This window comes from Dipteris shenzhenensis, chromosome 8 (assembly GCF_047967505.1).
Source record: "Dipteris shenzhenensis isolate YYH24624 ecotype China chromosome 8, Dip_SZ_1.0, whole genome shotgun sequence".
NCBI classification, from domain to species: domain Eukaryota; kingdom Viridiplantae; phylum Streptophyta; class Polypodiopsida; order Gleicheniales; family Dipteridaceae; genus Dipteris; species Dipteris shenzhenensis.
The window spans coordinates 47,541,976-47,562,160 of NC_141603.1; the positions used below are offsets into that span (position 1 = coordinate 47,541,976).

The 20,185-nt window shown below is 41.9% G+C and overlaps 2 protein-coding genes across 3 annotated transcripts in view; one reads left to right on the forward strand and one right to left on the reverse strand.

Annotated features, from left to right (window-relative positions):
* The first annotated feature begins 902 nt into the window (after window positions 1–902).
* LOC147899603 (uncharacterized) lies at window positions 903–2,305 on the forward strand. The gene is made up of 2 exons (XM_087378687.1): window positions 903–1,150; window positions 1,224–2,305. Exons 1-2 carry the CDS (start codon window positions 996–998, stop codon window positions 1,468–1,470), a joined length of 402 nt encoding a protein of 133 aa, XP_087234813.1. The 5' UTR covers window positions 903–995; the 3' UTR covers window positions 1,471–2,305.
* Window positions 2,306–6,163: 3,858 nt separating this feature from the next.
* Window positions 6,164–20,185, reverse strand: part of LOC147899604 (aspartate aminotransferase-like) — a 35,142-nt gene continuing 21,120 nt past the window's right edge. The window contains exons 4-9 of one of the 2 annotated variants that reach the window (XM_087378311.1): window positions 18,102–18,350; window positions 17,883–17,996; window positions 17,579–17,662; window positions 17,321–17,491; window positions 6,694–6,807; window positions 6,164–6,412 (exon numbers count right to left, since the gene is read on the reverse strand). In XM_087378311.1, the coding sequence (XP_087234437.1) occupies window positions 6,260–6,412; window positions 6,694–6,807; window positions 17,321–17,491; window positions 17,579–17,662; window positions 17,883–17,996; window positions 18,102–18,350 (885 nt within the window). In that variant the 3' untranslated portion in view covers window positions 6,164–6,259. The remainder of the gene's footprint in view (window positions 6,413–6,693; window positions 6,808–17,320; window positions 17,492–17,578; window positions 17,663–17,882; window positions 17,997–18,101; window positions 18,351–20,185) is intronic. The other variant, XM_087378312.1, reaches the window with a different exon arrangement.

Below are 20,185 nucleotides of genomic sequence, written 5' to 3' on the forward strand. Positions count from 1 at the left end.
TATGGATTTTTCATCTACATTGATAATAAAGCCTTGCTATAACTAGTTAATCAACTGCACACCTAGCTAAATGGCATTTTGTTATTACATGAGTTTGGGATACATGTGTCATAGTATTACAAGGCTTTCAATGTAACTTTGTGGTCTAGAAAGGATCAAAATATTATAATTCCAAATCATATATGATGACTGAATAATGGCGAGTAAGGACTTGTGAAGAAGCTATTGGAGTGGATATTTTTTTCATGGAGCTTAGAGCATGGGTAGATTTCATGCATTTTTAGAAATACAGAGATGCACTAGGAACTATCTAAGAAAAGTGAAGCCTACACCATTTTGCCATAGTGGTGGTGGTGCTTTGTGCACTACATGGCACTATCTACTGCCCAGAAAAAAAATATGGCACTACTTGCTAGCAATGAATTTGTCTTCTACATTGATAATCAACCCTTTCCATGCTAGTTGAATGGCTTCTACTATTACAAGAGTTTGAGTTAAATGGGTTCTATAATGACAAGAGTTTCAATTGAAATAGAGAAATGGAACATTATATTACAAATCATATGTCCTGAGTGAAGGCTAGTGAAGGAGCTACTAGAGTGGATGATCAAATAGTCTAACGCTCCACTATTCCAAATAACATGACTACAAATGAGTGTAAAAATCATTGGATATTTAATGACAAGTATACCACCCCTTGATCTAAGATCTCTTGAAGAAAGGGCATTGATCCAATCAACTTAGTGTAGGATAGTTATACAAAATAGGGGGGCTATGAGATGAAAAAATGTATTAGCCCATTGGATTCCGGTTTGGGGGTGTGGCCACGTGCATGGGTGGCGCTACATGGCCACGAGGTGCTTCATAATAGGTAGAGGGAGAGGACAGAGAGGCATGTCGAGAGGCTTCAAGTGAGTAAATACTGGTGATCATCACGGTGAGCTCCCTAGATGGCCTAGAGGCGGTTAAATCTTGTTCTCCTTTGGCGGGTGTCAATGTATTCGAGGGTGTCAACGAGTACGAAGGGCGATGCCATGAAGGGGAAGAGAAAGGCGAGAGCTCGTGGTTCTCTGTGGGAGGCGGTCTGTCAGGAGGAAGGTGCTAACGCGCGATATGGCAGAGCGATGGATGACGTTGTGGAGTGCGCAGAGTAAGCGTACAGTAATTTCTTCTTCAATTTGATGTTCTGTTTGATGTTCTAACGTGATGTTTTCTTGTGGTAGGATTAAGAGGAAGCAAGGGAGACCTCGCAAGACTCCGGTGAAGAGGAACCAGGGTCCAAGGCTGTTGGAGTTGAGCGTAAGGGTTGGTGTAGGAGGCGCGGACGTGGAAGTGGATAGACTGCTTCCTAAGCTCGAGCTGTTTCTTCAAGACGCTTGTGTATCCGGCTACTGTGGTGTGGACAGGGGAGGCGCACTGTATCACTTGCACTTTCAAATGGTTGTTCGCATAGTTGCATGCAGCATATAGAGTGTGAATCTGCTCATCTAGAAATACATCGGCTGGGATGTGGATGGGCCTCTCGAGGGAGTCATCATGTATCGCGTGTTGAAGCAAAAGAATCTGCATACTTACCAAGGTATAATTGGGTATTGCATGAAAGATTATGGTCAACCCCATTTCAAAAGCATGGCAAAAGGAGTCTCTCGTGAGGACATGCAAGCAGGGATTGAGCTTTATATTAGATACGGTGCAGATGAGATGAAGAATCGGAAATCACTGGCATTTTTGTGGCATTGTGTATCAAGGTACCTTGACGAATGCTCCAAAAGGCCTTTGATATGCCGTCGAGATGTGGACGGCTTACCTTTTCAGTAATATTGAAGAAAATCAGACTAACATCAGTAGGCATGATAGATGAAGGTGAGACCATCGCTTTCCAAAGGCACTCGGCTCTGGTGATCTCCATTCCCTTTCCTTGAAACGGGATGACCCATGTAGCGGAGGGGTAGTAGCTCCCAGTTTGCAGCATCTTCATAAGGCACTTGCTCAGGTGGCAGCGTATCTGCACTTGAGCTTAAACTTCCAAAACATAAAAGCACGATCAAAGATATTAGCACTCGTCTCTGTGGTGAAAGTTCTATGCTGAAAAGTGTGGAGAGTCAGCAGTCCAGCGGCAAATTCGTGTTTGACAAGGAGAATGTGGCCCCTGAAATGTCTGAAGCGCATGCAATGACCGTGAGCATGCAGAGCTCACACGCCAGCCAGCACATCGCCCTGGAAAGAACCAGTCAACACGTCTGAACGCAGTCCATCTACGAGTTCTAAGTTCTTGCCTCTTGTTGATGCAACGCGTAATCGAAATGCAATACACATTTTGTAAGTCGTTTGGGCTGATAGTATGTTAATACTTTTAGGCAGACTCAGTATACTACAAATGTTTTCCGTTTCTAGCCCTCGACGCGTATGTACTGGAATCTTCCAAGCACAATACATATTTTTTTAATGTGTTTTGCAAATCCTGTGTCGTCCCTGCTATTGTTCTTGAAATTAAACAATGTCGTCTTTTTTCTCGCAAAATTACAATCTATTTGCAAAAAATTATAAGTGAAACGGATGCTTCCAGACAAAGATACAGAATTTTTTAATTTTCCACATAAAGGTCTAAAACCAATGACTGGGCCTTGATTGCAATACCTAGTGTGCATATGACTTATCAAGGTAGACTTGTGGATCAAAGAAACCACTCAAAAGATAAGTAGTTCCAAAAGATTACATCCACATATCTGTGAAAAAACTTGTAATTTCATTATGACGTTTTCATCAAGTATCATGGCCTAAGAGTCAAGGTTCACCCCAAGGCCCAGTGTAAAGGTGTTAGATATTGATTGATGGATGTTAAAACTTGTGGGTAAGAAAACTATTTTATCTAAATCTCATACCACATGTTGACAATCTAAAGTGAAGTGGAGAGGGATCCAATAAATTGAATAATCCCTATGGGCTGAAATAATCCCACTTGGTGTGGAATCCACCTCATGCACTAGCTTGTTGATTGAACATTGTAAAAAAAGTCTCTATGGCTATCCTTGTAAAGGTATTTGGGTGGAGTACCCCAACATAAAAACCATGTAAAGAGCTATCCTTACATGGGTTACAAAGAGTTACAAAGAGCCATCTTTGTAACTGATAAGACAAATGGGTTGGATAACATAAAGTTAACTAACACATTGGATAATATAAAATTAACCATGTTGGCTCTTTCACTTTCAATACAATGAAAATAATAATATAAAGTTAACCAACCACGTGCGAATTCATGTAACAAGAATTATAAAAATTCACGTGTGATTAATAAGCATGTGCACAAATTAAAAAGGATAGAAGTGGATATCTGATGGAATAAAGTAAACCTATCACAAGGCTGCAAGAGCGGTAACATAGTTTAAGTAGTGGTTTATTGGTGCAAGTGGTCCACAAGACTTATGACATGCTCCAATCATAGATGTTTCATCTTCTCCTAAGCCATTCTTCATGAAGATATTGGTTAACTTGTGCTACGCTATTACAAAAGGATAGCCAATTGTGGTGAATGTATGGCATAATTAATACCTTTGAGGCAAATAGCAATGATTGATAGAACACGCTTGCTTGCTTAAGATATGGGAAAACATGTTTATTCCCAAATTCTAAAATTTATCAATGTTTTTATTACTTTGAATGTGATATCATTGTTGTATCCACTATCTATGTTTGAGAAAGGTATCTTATTTGTAGGACGTCTGTCTTTGTTGGATAAGATGAACAAGGTAGATTCTTTTTCGGTATTTTACTCTTGTAGGTTGCATCATTATTTTCTCTCTTTTTTCAAATTTTGTTTTTTGGAAGAACGTACCTAGCAATGATTCTATGTCCCTTAAAAGAGTTATCCAAATTTCACAATTTTAGGCCTGATAGTACCACTATATGCAAGAAGGAAATTGTGTTGACTACAACTCACGAAAAACTTTTAGAAATATTGCATATCGATACTTAAATGAAACTCGTTTTTCCTAGAGACCGTATGTTTTTTCGTAGGCTACAAAGTTCAACATTGGTTTTCTTATGTGGGTGCATAGCTCATGTTTTGTTCTACAATTGAGTTGCTAGTGGTATAAAGATGCATTTAACAAACCCAACATGAAAAAATCTTATTAATTTCCATGCCTATTTTCACACAGTTATTCCCCATGCCTATTGAGAAGCCTTTTAAAAGAGTAGAAACTCACATTTCTTCTCCTAGTGGGTTCTATGTTGTATCGTTCTTCAATGCCACATCGTTTCATAGACTCAAAAGAAAACATGTCTATTGAAAATATTCTTCAAAGTTGCTCTCTCTTTGCTCGTCAAATGACCCGTTTGTCCCACACTTGTGTTGGACTTCCTTCCGCCACCTTAACTACATAAACATAGTCAGATGGACTCGTTTTAAGTTTCAATTTTAAACCAATTTAGAACTAATAACATTGTGTGTTAACACTGAGCATAGTAACTCGAGCGACAAATATATCTACTCAAGAGATTTGGTACCTTTACATATAAACACTAAATTTTAATATTTTTCTCCAACATTCTAACAAAGGATTCTGGTTCCTTTTCTCTTTCCTCCCTAGAGCACCTGTCAATAAGTGCATGAATGACTTTACGTAACTCTTCTTGACCCTAATTGGCGTGAAGAGTTGTCGTGAGTTAGTAATTGTTGTAAGACATCCTTGAAATTTTCAATGCTAATGTTCAAGATCAAGTTTCACATGCCATGGGATGCAATACCTATTGTATTGGCCAGATTCTCGATCCTGAGACTCACACAAGAGATTTTGTTTGAAGTTATCAAAGTTTATTTCCATGTTTATAAGACTTTTTTTTTAACCCTACTATGTAGAGAAATATTTAACTCTTCCCAATACTTTAAAACTCAAATTGGACAAAGTACAAAGCAAACACGAATAACACGAGAAGAGAGCTCCCTTGAAATAAATGCTTCTCTCGTTAGATCTATGTCACCACCCAAGTCCCTTATAACTTTCATGATGCTCCTTTGACTATAAAAATCACTGCAAATCAGACAAACTAGAAAGCATACACAAAATAACACTAAAACAGTTAAGATAGAAGGAGAAGAGAGCTCCCTTGAAATAAACGCTCCTCTCTTTAGATCGTGTAGTCCACCCAAGTCCATTCTAAGGGTGTTTACACACTAGAGCCCCCCATGCCCATTGATCATTCAATGCATCTAGGCCGTGGTCTTGACGTGGGCAAGCAATCTTGCCCGTCCATGATCGGTGGGCAATGCCCATCGTGCACGAGTCTGTAAACACCCTAACTTTCATGATGCTCCTTTGACTTTAATATTACTTGAATTTCCAAACCCCGGACTCTAATTGTTATCCCTATTACTCCTAAGGCCTATATATGTATGAGGATTCAGGAAACTTGTCGCCCACGAACTAGTTTGAACAAAAGACATTGATTACATAGTGCCAATAGTAGATGATCATCCTCCGCTATGCAATCTTGGTAGACATCCACGCTCCACCGTGCAATCTTAGTGCAGCCATCAACAGATTCTTACCACCTTGCTCAATGCAAATATCAAGCAGGTTGTCACAAGATCTGCACCAAACATCAAGCAAGTAGTAGACAAGATGCAATTCATTGCAGTTCCATCCAATTTTCTGAGCTTCAGTGAAATATCACGGATGCACATGCAGATGTCAACTTGGTGCACGAGGGCAAGAAACCACCCAGCCTATATACCACGCACGAACAGTAAATCATGAACTCTTGTGCATATTCGTGATACCTACCTTCATGTGTGCTGATCCCTGTTACCCTAGAACCTCCTTTCTACACATAGCATCCCGTCAAGTGGCAACTCCTTATGCTTCTCCTCGTGCCCCTCTCAAGGGAATACCATTAACCAATACAGCCTATTAGTTATCCCTAGGCAATTATCAACTTATAACCAATACACATCCAAACATAAGGAAATCTTAGGAAGCCCTAGTCCCCTTGCACCCCTCATCAAGCACATGGACAGAACCTTGTCTTTGACCATTAGATTGACCCTGTAACTTGCAAACGAAACATAAACCACACCATGGTTTTATACATAAAATCAAACCGATATGAACATCAATTTACACACGAGTTCAGCAAACCATATTATGGTCTCTCTAAAGACTTCTGTCAACCGGTCCATCAGAGGTCATGCAAAATTCAAACTGGATTAACAGCAAAATGTGACATTCAAATGAGAATCTTGGTTCACCAAATGTGACTATTTGTTATGTGGTACCGCAATCCTAGGTCGTAACAGGCTCAATGATTTTTCAATGCCTTGCATAGCTCTTTGCAAAGAATCAAAAGAGGCAGCATACGAGATGCGAATACAGTTAGGATCACCGAATACATTGCCTGGGACAAGCGCCACCTGACAATATCCAGAAAGCTTATTGATCATCAAAAGCAGAAAAACTAAACACCAACTAATTATCGACAGCAGAAATGATTGTTATAGAAACTAAACATCAACATTGAAACATGCTCATATCATATAAAGATTTCAGAGCCATATATTTCTGTCCTTGACATCATTTCTTAAAGAGATGCCCCCAAAACATCACTTGATAAAACCACTAATCAGGAACAAACAAATATCTGAAACTTCATTGGGTTGACCAGAAACTGCAAAATAAGGCATTTTTCACTTACATGAGCTTTCTCCAATATGAATTGACAGAAAGTCTCAGCATCATGAACTACACCAAACCCATCAGCTTCTGTTCCATAGTAAGCACTGATATCTGGGAATAAATAGAAAGCACCCTGAAAATACAACAATCATCAGATGAGACACTTCACTAATGGTATTGAATTGAAACCTTCTGATCAGTCTGGAAAAACCAATCCTGACAACTAATAAGTATTTTTGGTTTGTTAGAAGTGCAATAAAGATACATGCAGTCAATTTCTGAGATTGTGTTCAGTAGGTCTGTAAAGTTATGTGACATATACATTGAAAGCAGTGAATCAGAAGAGATATTTAGACTCCATATCATAATGAGATTATTTCTTCATTGCACAAGCTGAAATTCTTCATTCTAGGGTCTTGAACATCTCAAAGACAGACCATCCAACCCAAACATGCATAGCTGAACAATCTTGATGCAACAAAATTACTAGTGGTAATGATGCAACTACTAATGCCAGAACAGCAAGTTGTGCAATTAGTTCTAGATTCACCATCTACCTACTCATCTTCAGAATGTGTGAACTTTACTGAGGCTTGAAGAGCCACCGCTGAACAGTTCACACAGTAAACTGGATTCATTGTAATATATATCTCTTTCTTATTAGGTGCTTCCTTAGCATTTTAGTGGCAAAGGCCACTAATTACATGCTCATGCAATCTCTTCAATTCTCTTATTGAACAAACATGAATGATATTAACTCTAAGGATGGTGTACTTAAGAAAATGTGTCAAGACTTGTAATCCTATACTGTCATCTTAACACTAAAAGATTATTGAATGCGCACATCCGCAACATTGTGGAAAGAACTGATAAAGGATTCAAATAAGCTTTTACTAAGGGTGCATTCTTTGAATGCAGTAATGCATGAGCTGCACAAGAATCATCCATGTGCCTTTGCATGCCCTATTCAAGATATCTTCGCATTCATAGCATTAACCCAACGACCTTAGCATAAATCACACCTTTGGAGATGGGCAAGCTCTTCTTTTAGAAGCTCTCCCGTGTGTGTCGCAGGTTTGTTACGTCAACCATAATTGTAGAATCCTATGGCTTAGTTATGGAAAGGCAGAAACCATCGGGGCTTGATGGTGTTGGCAGTGCCATCAGGCTAGAGCCTAGGGGCAATGTTAGGCCTAGGCAATAAGTTTTGGTATGGAATTACTAAGGTCCCAAGAGGGCATGGAATCACTGAGGTCCAAACTTAAGACACATGGCACTCAGCTAGGTTCCATGTGGCAACATTGGGTTCAGAGATAATTCTACATACTTTCAAAGAAAATTACCAAAGAAAAAAGACACACGAGAGCAAGGAGCCAACGCTTGGAGGCAGCTAAATTTCGAGGCTGGCTGGTGGTATTGAAATCAGAAGCCTTCTATGCTGTCCAGAGATGTGACATTGGTATTAAAAGCCAAGGCAATATGACACTCTCATGCTCTTAATAAATTCGACATTTGCAATTCCGCTAACATTCATAGTCAAAGTGACCCCATGCATAATGCTCCTTCTTCACCTCAAAACTACAGCTTTGGCCGGTAGCTGCACGCACGTCGTACGTCATAAGACCTTATCTTATTCCACGATCTGTGTATTTGCATTGAGCATGGTGAAAGAGCTTAGTTGTACAATCAAAGGGGCTCATAACCAAAGGAAAACAATATCTAATTAGGAGAAGCCACCATCAACCTGCTCCATGCTATCGTCGACTTGTATATAGAAGTGAAGGAACATGGTGGAGAGGGAGAGAGAGAGGGTAAGCTAGGGAGAGAGAAGATAATACTCAAATGGAAACATAATGAAATTGAAAGGAAACGGAAATGAGCAATAGACCAAAATGGAAAGACTCACATTGATAAGCTTGATGTAGACTCCTTGATGTGTGTTGATGTGACACACAAGTACAATCATATATATTTAGGATAGACACACACTAGAATACCAAAGTGTATATGGGATATCTCCCAATATGACACGTGGCACTCACACATAAGACTCTACTAGAACTCCTAGTAGAACACATTAAACACACTCAACTTGACTTCATGTTCTAACACACCCCCATAAAGGAAAGGTGAGGGACTACTTGAATGGAACCAAGAACAGAACATGACAATGACGGACTACTAATCTGTGCACCGCAAGTAACTCAAAGGCTAAAGTTTAAGCATGTTCAAAGGTTGATCCAAGCACTCTCATAGCTTGAGAGTCAACATGACTCAGAGGCTCATGTCTTAGCATGGCTACATGACCAGCTCATAGGTCTAGAAATACACTAACATCCTGGAACTCGGCCAGGCCTGATAAAGAGACCCTATCAAAACCAATACATGGCTCTTGCAATACATCCCCATCCTGGCTCCGAAATAGGGTGACATGGAGCCACACACCATAGATAGCAAAACATCATTTTAGGAGGACTATCCAAGGCTGAGAACCTTTAAAGAGATTATTAGATTCAATTTTTGGGGAACTACCCAGGCAGAGTTAACCCATATACATCAAGCTCGTGGACATATTTTAGAAGACATATTCATCATCCTTATCTACCTCCTGAGGGAAGGATAGATTTCGGAGATGAGCAGTGAGAGCAAAAGTTGGTGTCGGAGTGTCATCTTCTTCTTCTTCACTACTGGCAGTTGCATCCAAACTAGCATGCTCCTTGGATTGTTGTTTGGCAAGCTTCTAAAAACAACGGTTTTCTGTATGGCCAAGCTCAGTTATGTCTGATTCTGCAAATCCCGAGTTCACCATGGGAGAGCAGGATTTGGATTACACTCCTGTGGGAGAGGAGGATCAGGGTCTTTATGATGACCTGATAACAAAAAAGGCCTTCAGTGAATTTACGACTGCTCTAGATGGAAAATTCGAGCAGGTCAATGCAAATCAAACGGGGTTGACATAGCAACTCCAAGGGATTCAAGCAACTCTCACCCTTCTGGCTAGCACTGTGCAGGCACTCACGCATGTGGATGCCATGGCTTCAGTGCTAGGCCCGAATATAACTCCAGACCCTTTCCCGGGCGACCAAAAGTCTAGAACGAAGGAGGTAGTTGATACTTGGTTACACAAGTGGCAGGTACACTTCCAGTTCCACCCATACCCAGATGAGAAGAAGATCCAGCTCGCAGCGGGGTTCATGTCAGGTAAAGCACTGCTATGGTGGAAGGAACTCCAGCCTAAGCCCGATACATGGACAGATTTTGATTACGATATCGTTGGCAAGCTCAAAGCCCTCGATATGTCAAAATTAAACTTGACCTTTGAAGTTTATCTTCAAAGATTTCGGGATCTGCAAACCAGGGCCACTAAGATGGATCCAGTGACCTTGTTAGGTTTCTTCGTGGATGGTTTGCCAGATTCATACAAGTTGCAGATAAAGAATAACAAATGCACAACGTTGCAGGAGGCCATGAATTATGCGCGCATATATGATGATACCATGGCCGGTGCCAAAGCAACTACAGTTTCCGACACGAGTGGAAAGAACAAACGCAAGTTCTTTCAGCATACGACTGGTACTGGGGAGACGAAGTCTACGGACAACGCCTCCAAGAAAAACTTGACTCCAGCAAAGAATGGTAAAGCCCGTTTCCTTCGTACTTTGAGGCTCAAGAAAGAAGGACAATGCTTCTATTGCGAGGAGCGGGGCCACACAAAGAATGAGTGTCCCAAGCGCAAGAACCAAAAGTTGGTGCTTGGACCGAATCTCCAGGCGGGTACTGGTACCAAGGCCAAGGGAGCGAACCAAGTCTCGATGACAGGTATTTCAGTAAATGTCATTACCTGCCCACTCTCTTGTAATTGTACTTTCAATACTTCGTTGTTTGGTTCCCATGATCTTTTCCGAGTTTATGGAGAAGTTATGGACCAACAGGTTCACATTCTCTTTGATCCGGGCAGCTCTCACAATTTTGTTAATTACAAATTTGTGCAGAAGATGGGGCTGTCCACAGTACCTAGCGACCACACCTATGAGGTGCAGCTTCCAGCAGGGAAGCAGTTTTGGGATCGCAAGGTTGAAGCGCTTCCTATCCGGATTCAGGCCTACAAGGGAGCTCTTACATGTTATGTTATGCATCTGGAGCATGTAGACTTGTTGATCGGAATAGAGTGGTTTAAAACCCACAATATTCAGATCAGCTTTCACAGCGACAGTTGAATGTGTTTGGCTACGTCGTTTATTTGTTGATCTTCATCTTTCATTGGAGGGTCCTTCTCCGATTCTCACTGATAGTCAGAGTGCTATAGCAGTGGCAAAAAATCCTGTGTTTCATGCTCGCACGAAGCACATTGAGGTTCACTATCACTATGTCAGAGAGAAGTTGCATGCAGGAGAGATCAGTATGATCTATGTGTCAACACATGACAATGTTGCAGACATCTTCACCAAACCACTTCCACGTGAAAAGTTTGAGGCATTTCGTAGTGCCCTGAACTTATATCCTTTTGGTGATTGATCATTTCCTTGTACATGACATTGGCACTGCAGGGGGGTTCTAGAGTTATTCTTATAATTCAGCAGTGACCAATGTAATGTAATAAGTAGGTTAGGGGCACTTTTTCCTCATGACGGAGCATACGCTTTCTTTTGTAGATAAGGACACCCAATTTTGTATTCAGTGTGATAAAATTCCCTCTTCTCAGGGGCCTATTGTATTTGCGATGCAGCTTCGGAATATATTAAACAATTCTCATTATGATGTCTATCAGTGTGTTTTGATTCCACTTTCTTCATTTGTTGTTTCTGTAATTAACAAGAATGAATTAAGTGTGTTTGAACACCGTGAATTGAGAATGTTGTTAGATAGTTTTAAGGATGTATTCCCAGCTCAACTGCCGGAAGGTTTACCTCCAGAACGGGCAGTAGATCATCGCATAGACTTAGTCCCAGGGGCTCAACCTATCAGTGTACCACCTTATAGGATGAGTCAGGTAGAGGAGGATGAGTTAGCTTTACAGCTTTAGGATGACCTGAATATGGGCTATATCCGCCCAAGCAAATCACCTTCTTGGGGTGCACCTGTCCTCTTAAGAAAGAAGAAAGATTCTTCCTGGAGAATGTTTATAGATTATAAACGATTAAATAAAGTGACAATTAAGAATCGATACCCTCTCCCTCGTTCCGATGATTTGATAGACCGTTTGGCCGGAGCGAAGTATTTCACTAAGATTGATTTGCGTACGGGTTATCACCAAATCCGTATCTATGCTAAACACATAGATAGAACCGCATTCCGAACCAGGTATGGTCATTACAAGTTTCTTGTATTACCTTTTGGTTTGACCAATGCTCCTGCTACTTTTCAGCAGATGATGAACAATTTGTTCAGGGATTTTCTGGGCAAATTTGTTGTAGTGTTCTTAGATGACATCTTGGTATATAGTCGAACACTTGAGGATCACATAGGATACCTCCGGATTGTCTTAGTTATTCTAAGACAGCATAAGCTCTATGCCAAGATGAGTAAATGTGACTTCTTTATGAAGGAGATCATTTACTTAGGACACAAGATTTCTTCTAAAGGTATTAGCATTGATCTGGATCGTATCCAGAAGGTTTTACAATGGCCTATCCCTCAGACTGTGAAACAACTTCGTTCTTTCCTAGGATTTACGGTATTTCTTCGGAAGTCTGTGCGTGATTATTCACATATCACGGCACCCCTAACAAACATATTGAAAGGTCGTGGACGCAGGTCTACTCAGTCGATCCCTTGGAATGATGCAATGAACAAGGCTTTTGAAACCTTGAAACTTTCTATCAAGGAAGCACCCGTTCTTGCATTACCCGATCCTACCCGGCCTTATGTTTTAGAGGCCGATGCGAGTGATTATGCGATTGGGGCAGCTCTATTCCAAGAGGGCAGACCTGTAGCTTTCGAGAGTAAGAAGCCAGACGACACCCAATATCGTTGGCCCACATTAGAAAAGGAACTTTATGCTGTAGTGTATGCTCTTAAGGTTTGGAGACACTACTTGTATGGTTCGAAGTTCCTTGTATTGACTGATCATCAGTCAATTAAGTATGTGTGTGATGGATCAGAATTGAGGGGAAGGAAAGCTAGATGGGCAGAATTAATGCAAGATTTTGATTTCGAAATACGTTATCGTAAAGGTTCCCTGAATAGTGTGGCGGATGCCTTAAGTCGAGTTAAGTTTGTAAATGCTTTGTCATTTACGGAAATATCCTCAGACCTATTTCAATCCTTGAGAGGGCTATACGCAACTGATAGTCATTTCAGTTCTTATTGGCAGAGAGTCCAGGATGGGAGCTCCATGGTTGACCAGGACTCACGGATTGTGCCACCTACGGTACAGGCGGCGGGAGGTCAGTGGATGATTAGGAACGGCTTGCTGTTCCGGAATGAAAAGATTTGTGTGCCTGATGTTCTGAACCTTAAATCCAAGATTCTCTGGGAGTGTCATGATGCTCCTAGTGCTGGACATCCGGGTATACATAGGACTCTGTCTCTTGTGAAGCATACCTTTTATTGGCCTAAGATGCGTGCATTTATTGAGAACTATGTAGTAGGTTGCCGAGTTTGTCAGGTTACTAAGGCCGAACACCTTAGAAGCGCGGGTTTGTTACAGCCATTACAGATTCCAGGTAATAAATGGGAAAGTATTTCCATGGATTTTTTTACTGGTTTGCCTCGAACGCGCAAGGGTCATGACTCCATTTGGGTCATCGTCAACCGTTTGACAAAAATGGCTAGATTCTTACCTACTAGAACAACTATTTCAGCTGTTCAGCTGGCTCACGAGTTTGTGGACCACTTGTTTAAGCTGTATGGTTTGCCATCTGACATAGTCAGTGACAGGGACTCAAAGTTTACAAGTACCTTTTGGACACTTGTATTTGAGAAGTTGGAAACTACTCTGAGTATGAGTTCCTCGGATCATGCACAATCCGATGGCAGTACAGAGAAGGTCAACCAGTTGGTTGAAGACATGCTTCGGGCATATGTATCTAAGAGACAGTCTTCATGGGAAGATTATCTACCTATGATTGAATTTGCTTACAACAGTGCAGAGCATTCTAGTACTGGTTACAGTCCTTTTATGCTTATGTACGGGTTTCAACCTAAGTCACCAGTTATGGTTGGGTTAAAAGGAATTCAAAATGGTGCTACTAAGAACTTCTTACTAGATATGCAAGAAATGTTGCAGTTTGCCAAGGAGTCTATTAGAAGTGCCCAAGATCGGGATAAATTTTATGCTGATAGACATCGTCCACCTAGAGAGTTCTCTGAAGGAACGATGGTATATTTGCGAATTCCTAAGGGATCCAAGAGCCTAAGTACTGGTTTGGTTCCGAAATTATCCCCCAGATACTGTGGCCCATTCAAGGTCATTATTGGACCAGTTGCATATCGACTAGACTTGCCTCCTGATGTTAAAGTACATCCAGTCTTTCATGTCAGTAGACTGAAAGAAGTCTTGGGTGCAGATGATCAACTTGTTTCTCCTCATGAGATTATAGAAGTTATTTGACTTTTATTCCTCACGAACCTGAGTGTATTCTTGAATTTCGTGAAAGATAGATTCGTAATCGTACTATCACGGAATACAAGATTAAGTGGAAGGATCGTGTTGAGCAGGATGCAACATGGGAGACATTACAAAACCTCCAAAGAACATTTCCAGATTTTTTAGCGAACTCAGGAGTGAGTTCTTAGAGGAGGGGGAGTATGTCATGTGCACGGATTGGTATCTGACGTGTACTAGGTACACAGGACTAGCTCAGGTTAGCATGGGGAGGCTTAGAGCTAGGCAGGCTTGATTCTCGGGTTGAGTGGCAAGGGTACGGACTATTTATAGGTCTTCGCTATTTTTGGCGCTCGAGGCCCGAGTCTATAAAAGGGGCCCAGGGGGTTCAATTCTCAGTGGTGCAGTTGGGAGCAAGTCTCGTTCCCAGGTGCCAGGTCTGATCCTGGATTGAGTCGCGGACGCGTGCCTGCATCTTAGCGTAGCCCAAGGCCCAGTGGCAGATCCAGGGCTTCACAGCGCCACCTGGTGGTATGGGACACCAGGCTGGTTTGGATCTGATTGGGAGTTCGTGCTAGTAGCCCAGCTCGTGGCTCGGAGGAGACATCTTCTGATTCGGGATCACATCCCGTAGATGTCATGGTTGGGTGGTGAGCAGCCTGCTCAGATCTGACGTGGTGTGTGGTTGTTTTGCGGATCATGGGTTTCAGGAGTGCTGGGATGTGTCACAAGGGGTCGGGAATTTTGGCCCCTTCAGGGTGGTGCAGCTTGCTGAAACTGACTGGCCAAGTCGGCCAGTCTGTGAGCTTCCTGCCCACCTATATAAACCCCCCTTCCCCCACTTCATTCTCCATCACCTGCACTGAAAAGCCTTGCACCGGCAAAAGTGCTGGGGGAGGAGAACTCTCAGCTTTTGTTGACAGCAACCTAGCTGTCTTCTCTGTTCATCTTTGAGCTTTTGTCAGCCCACATCTGGGAAGAATATATCTGAGTTTTATCTCTATCTCTCTCTATGTCTTTGAGTATTGTTTGAGCTGCGATCGGGAGTGAGAGGAGTGAGTGATTATGTTCTCTACTTCATAACAGCACGGTCCACACTGTTAGTTACGAGTAGGAATAGAAGACAGTGAGCTTGTCTCTGGGTGAGGCAGTGAGCTCCTGCTTGAGGTAGAGATTGAGATTAGATAGGGAGGATGACAAGCTATGTGTGTAAGGCAGAGTGTAGCACAGAACTAGAGATTCCAATGAGGCTGCTGGCTCATAGAGCTTCAAGCCAAGTCGAGGCAAGTGACGGTGAGCCTTAGTGGAAGTGGAACTGTCACAAGGTGTGCAGCTACGAGCTGTTATAACAGAGATATTCCTTTTATAATACAAACAGTGACTACATTTTTGTGTTGTTGCATTGTTGTATCTCTTCTACTCAAGTGCTTCTTATACCTGTCTTCATACGGTTCGCTCACGCAACATGTCGCCCTGTGTTAGTTTTACGTTGACATCTAATTCCACTAGCCCCCGTGTTAAGTAGGGAACCTTGCACAAGAACCCATGGATTAGAAGAGGAAGAATCTCCCTTACGAGCACACGCACGCTCACACCGACCTCAATCACTAGGTAGCTGACTAGTCAACTCGGGAGATAGGGAAAAAGACAGTCAACAAAGGTATCCTATTCTAAAGAATAGAGGATTATGAAAAAGCTAATCAAGAAATCTTTTCTTTAAATATGTAGGCAAAGATCATTTTGCTTGGAAACAGAAAAATGTAAGCATAATCCTCACATTCTAAAATATGAAATGTAATTATTGAGAGAGATCTAGCAAATCAAGGAGCTTTCATTGAGGAGTCACATGGTAATGGTGACACACCACAGATTGGTGATAAAGGGCTCAAGTGGAATAAATATAGTATTAAAAAATGGCTACCTAGTTTATAAAGGTAGGGCAGGTGTCCCATATAATAATGACATAAGACACCAAATTCTTTTTTAGTGTCATGATAGTTCTAGTGCAGGACATCCGAGAATTCAAAAGACATATGCACTTCTTAAAAGATAATGGTTTTGACCTTGAATAAATAGGGGAGGCATCCAAAATTATGTCCTTAAGTACCAAACAAGCCAAGTTATTAAAGTTAAACGTCTTAAGGTAAGCGGTCCGCTACATCCTTTGAAGATCTCTTCATACTAAGGTCTAAAGAGAGCATGGAATTACCAAGGTCCAAACTTAACCAATGGCACTCACCTAGGTCCAATGTGGAAACACTGGGTTCAAGGGAGAACTCCACAGAATTTCAAAGAAGGTTACCAAAAAAAAACATGCACAGCTGATGAGGAAAGGCTTGGGAGAAGGGTGGAATTCAAGCCTTCCATGTTGCTGGAAGACGTAACACATTTGAACCAGCATGATGGTCAACTCTGAAAAAAAATATGAAAGTGTTGCTTCTTGAAGGCTGAGGAATTGGAATAAGCTGAAAGGACGTTCAATCAGACACAACATATGCTCGTTTACAACTATAAGATGAACTACAGGATACATGTTCATGCATACCGTCCATGAACATTTTGTTTGATGCTTCGGCACATACCACTCCATGTCACTACTCAATAAGCATGCCTCAAGGTCTACGTTTATTTTTGTTCAATGAACCTCAAGATCTACATTGATTTGCTGAAGATGAGAACAACATTCCATGGTTAAACCTGCAAACCCAGAAGTCATGGAAGTTGCCCCACACTTGGTTCCTAATTATCAGATTTAGGTTCAGCCTCAACCTCTGCTGATATCTCCCTAAATCCATGTAACACATGTGAGCAAGCATTTACTTGAAATACCAATAAAATTGAATTTCCGTACAATGGTTTAGCCCCCTTAACCTGTTCAGATGCTGGATTTAAAAGTCCCCTCTTTGTATTCACATTGGTTCAAGTAAGAGAATTATCAGCCTGATGAAAACCCAGAGAATAAAACAAGCAAGAAAATAGTCTACTGCACATGCAAGATTTGTCGTTAATTTTGCTTTATCCTTGCCATACTACAGCCCACCCCGTTCATTTTCAGGAGTTTTCCGTCAGTTGTGTTTTCCAGATAAAGGTTATGCATTACCTCTGGAATAGAAAATCGAACACCATTCAATTTCTGGAATTTTTCCACTAAAAAATCCCTCCTTTCTTTATATGCTTTGACCATTGCAGCAACAATATCACCGCCTGCATGACCAAGTTCTAGGGCTGCGATCCCTCCTTTCTGAGAAATGCTGCTTGGTGCTGTCGTTGACTGCAAACAAAATTTAGGGCAAAAGAATCACAAATGCCTGACTGATTGGAAAGCAGGCCTAAATGAAGTCTTTACAATGGCACCAACCTGGCTCTGAATTTTGCTACAGGCAGCAATAAAATGCTTGGGAGCAGCCAAATATCCGAGACGCCAGCCAGTCATTGCAAAGGCCTGTTTTGATGACCAACAGATCTTTAAAAGTGTATCCACCCTCGGCCATTCAAGAAGAATGCCCTTGCCAAGGCAGCAACATTTCTTAATGGAAACCGATTTCAACCATCTTGGTAGTTTTAGTGTACCCAATAAGTGTCATATGAATGTGTGTAAAGATAATAAACTGAGTGTGGGAGCAGTGAGTATCCTGTAGTCACAGCAAACTAGCATCCCATACCTTTGAAAAACCATTGACAGTGAGGGTGCGATCTCTCATCTCTGGCAAAGAAGCAAAAGATGTGTGACTGCCTGGCGTGAATATGATGTGCTCATAAATTTCATCTGACAGTACCTGCATGCAGTATCTTCAATGGGTAAGACCGGGTGTAGAAGAAATTGTATAAAGGCTGTGAGAACATTGGAATAAGGAACGTATACATGGTTCAGAAAGACTGACCAATAGCCTCGAGTGCTTTGCAACAATCCTTGCAATTGTCTCTAGAGCTTCACGAGGATAAACAGATCCAGTTGGATTTGAAGGAGTGCATAGTATCAACAGCCTAGATTTTTCACTTAGTACAGCTTCTAATGCTTCAGGCTTTAACAAGAACCTATCAGTCAAGACTGTTGGTACAATGATGGGTGTGGCATCTGCCAACTTCACTATCTCTAGATAAGATTCCCAAAAAGGAGCTGGGATAATGACCTGCAGCATTCGAATGGATTGTTGTTTTGTTAACTCAGGAAATCAACTTCAGTTAGTAGAAGAATTTTCCACATAGCTTTGAATTGACACATCGTTATAAACCACTCTGCTCAAAGGTAGCTACCACAATAGGTGGAGTGTGCCAGAAGAGTTTTACAGTTGAAGTACACTTCAAGAACGAGGTTGCAATGGCTTTCCGCAAAATTAAAACTATGTTGAAAACCATAACGCCTATGTTCGGACACCAAAAAAGGTTAACCAGCCAGAAGCAGCTCAACTCCGACATTGATAACCAATGATAAAAATCATGATTCTAACATGAAGAAGAGAATGTCTGCTCAAAGTCAAGTGTAGAAGAAAAAATGCAACAAAGACCTCCTGCTATTCTCTCCAGTTGCAAGTTCTAGCCCGTCTGGCTCTGATTTATACTCTTTCCTGGGAATAGATCAGTATATTTTCAGATCAAAATTAGCCCATGACAGCAAACAGTTGGCCACAGCAGATCAGCATCCAGGCAGGCTGCCACCTGGCCTGTGCAGACAGTAGCAGCAGTGCAGTGCAGCAGCAGGAAGAGGAGATGATGTCAGCAGTACAGCACTGACATCAGCCTATGTCAGGTCAGCAATGCTGATGTTGCCCGTCAGTGATGTGGCAGCAATCAGGCTAGTCTGTGGCAGTCTGCAGCCCATAACCCCCGTCAGCCCGGTCTGCCCTAAAACCTATAAAAAGGGCCATGTCCCCTCATTCTGGCATCAGCATCTACAGCGTTCACAGCCTCCAGCAGATCCAGGATGACTAGCAGGCCCCATGAGCATCAAATAGGGAGAGGAAGAAGAGGAGCAGCCCGCCTCTCTCCATCTCCACCTAAGCCCTTCATCTACAATTGTATTCTCGGTCTTTTGGGCAATTATTGTATCTCAACCTATTAATAAACAGTAAATACTCTCCCTAGAGGGGCAAAGGGAGAAAAGGAGCAGCCTGCAGCTCTCCAGCTCCACCTACAGGAAGGGACAGCCCTTCATCTACCGTTGTATCTCAGCATTTCGGTAAAATACTAATAAACAGTAAATACTCTCTATGGAAGGGGGGAAATTCTGTGAGCTTTCTTCTCAAGACTTCTAGTGAAAAGAAGACTGTTGGCCCTCTTTGAAGGAATGGTGCACTGCCAAGTAACTCAGCATGTTGGGAGTTGGCTTGGCCCAAGAGGCCTCAAGAACTTGTTTTCCATTGTCCATTTGAGCTCATATCTGACAAAGGACATTAGAGATCCAAGGAGGGCGACTCCTTTACAGTGAGGAATAACTAGCAATAGCCCCTCCCATGGAGGTATTACCAAACTTCTCAAGTTTTTTTTTTCCAAAAAGGTTACTTCATTAAGTATGAATGAAAACCGCAAGAGCAAGCTCTAATGTGGGAGTACATCATGCCATGCATGAGAAAAAACCATCTCAAAAAGAGCTAACAAAAATCCATGGTGGAGGCTGAAAATTCCACCGCAACCCTGAAGGAGACTCAGAGAAGAAAGGAGATCCGCTCCAAACTCTAAAGAAAGTATCTCTCCTGGCTGTAGCTACTCTGGAGGATCCCTGCATGGTCACCCAGATGGCCATCGGTGTGTGTGTAGTATCTGTCCATATACTAGCCATAGATTGGGAAGGGTGAACCTGGGAACCCTCCATTGCCTCTGTACATCTGGCCCTCCAAATATGCCAAGATGCAATGCTAGCCAAAATCTCCCATGATGTGTCTACCGAGGCATGAGCAGCTCTGAAAGGAGTGAAGGGAACATCCTGGAGAGAACATGACTCCACAGAGTGTCGTCGTATAATGAAGGC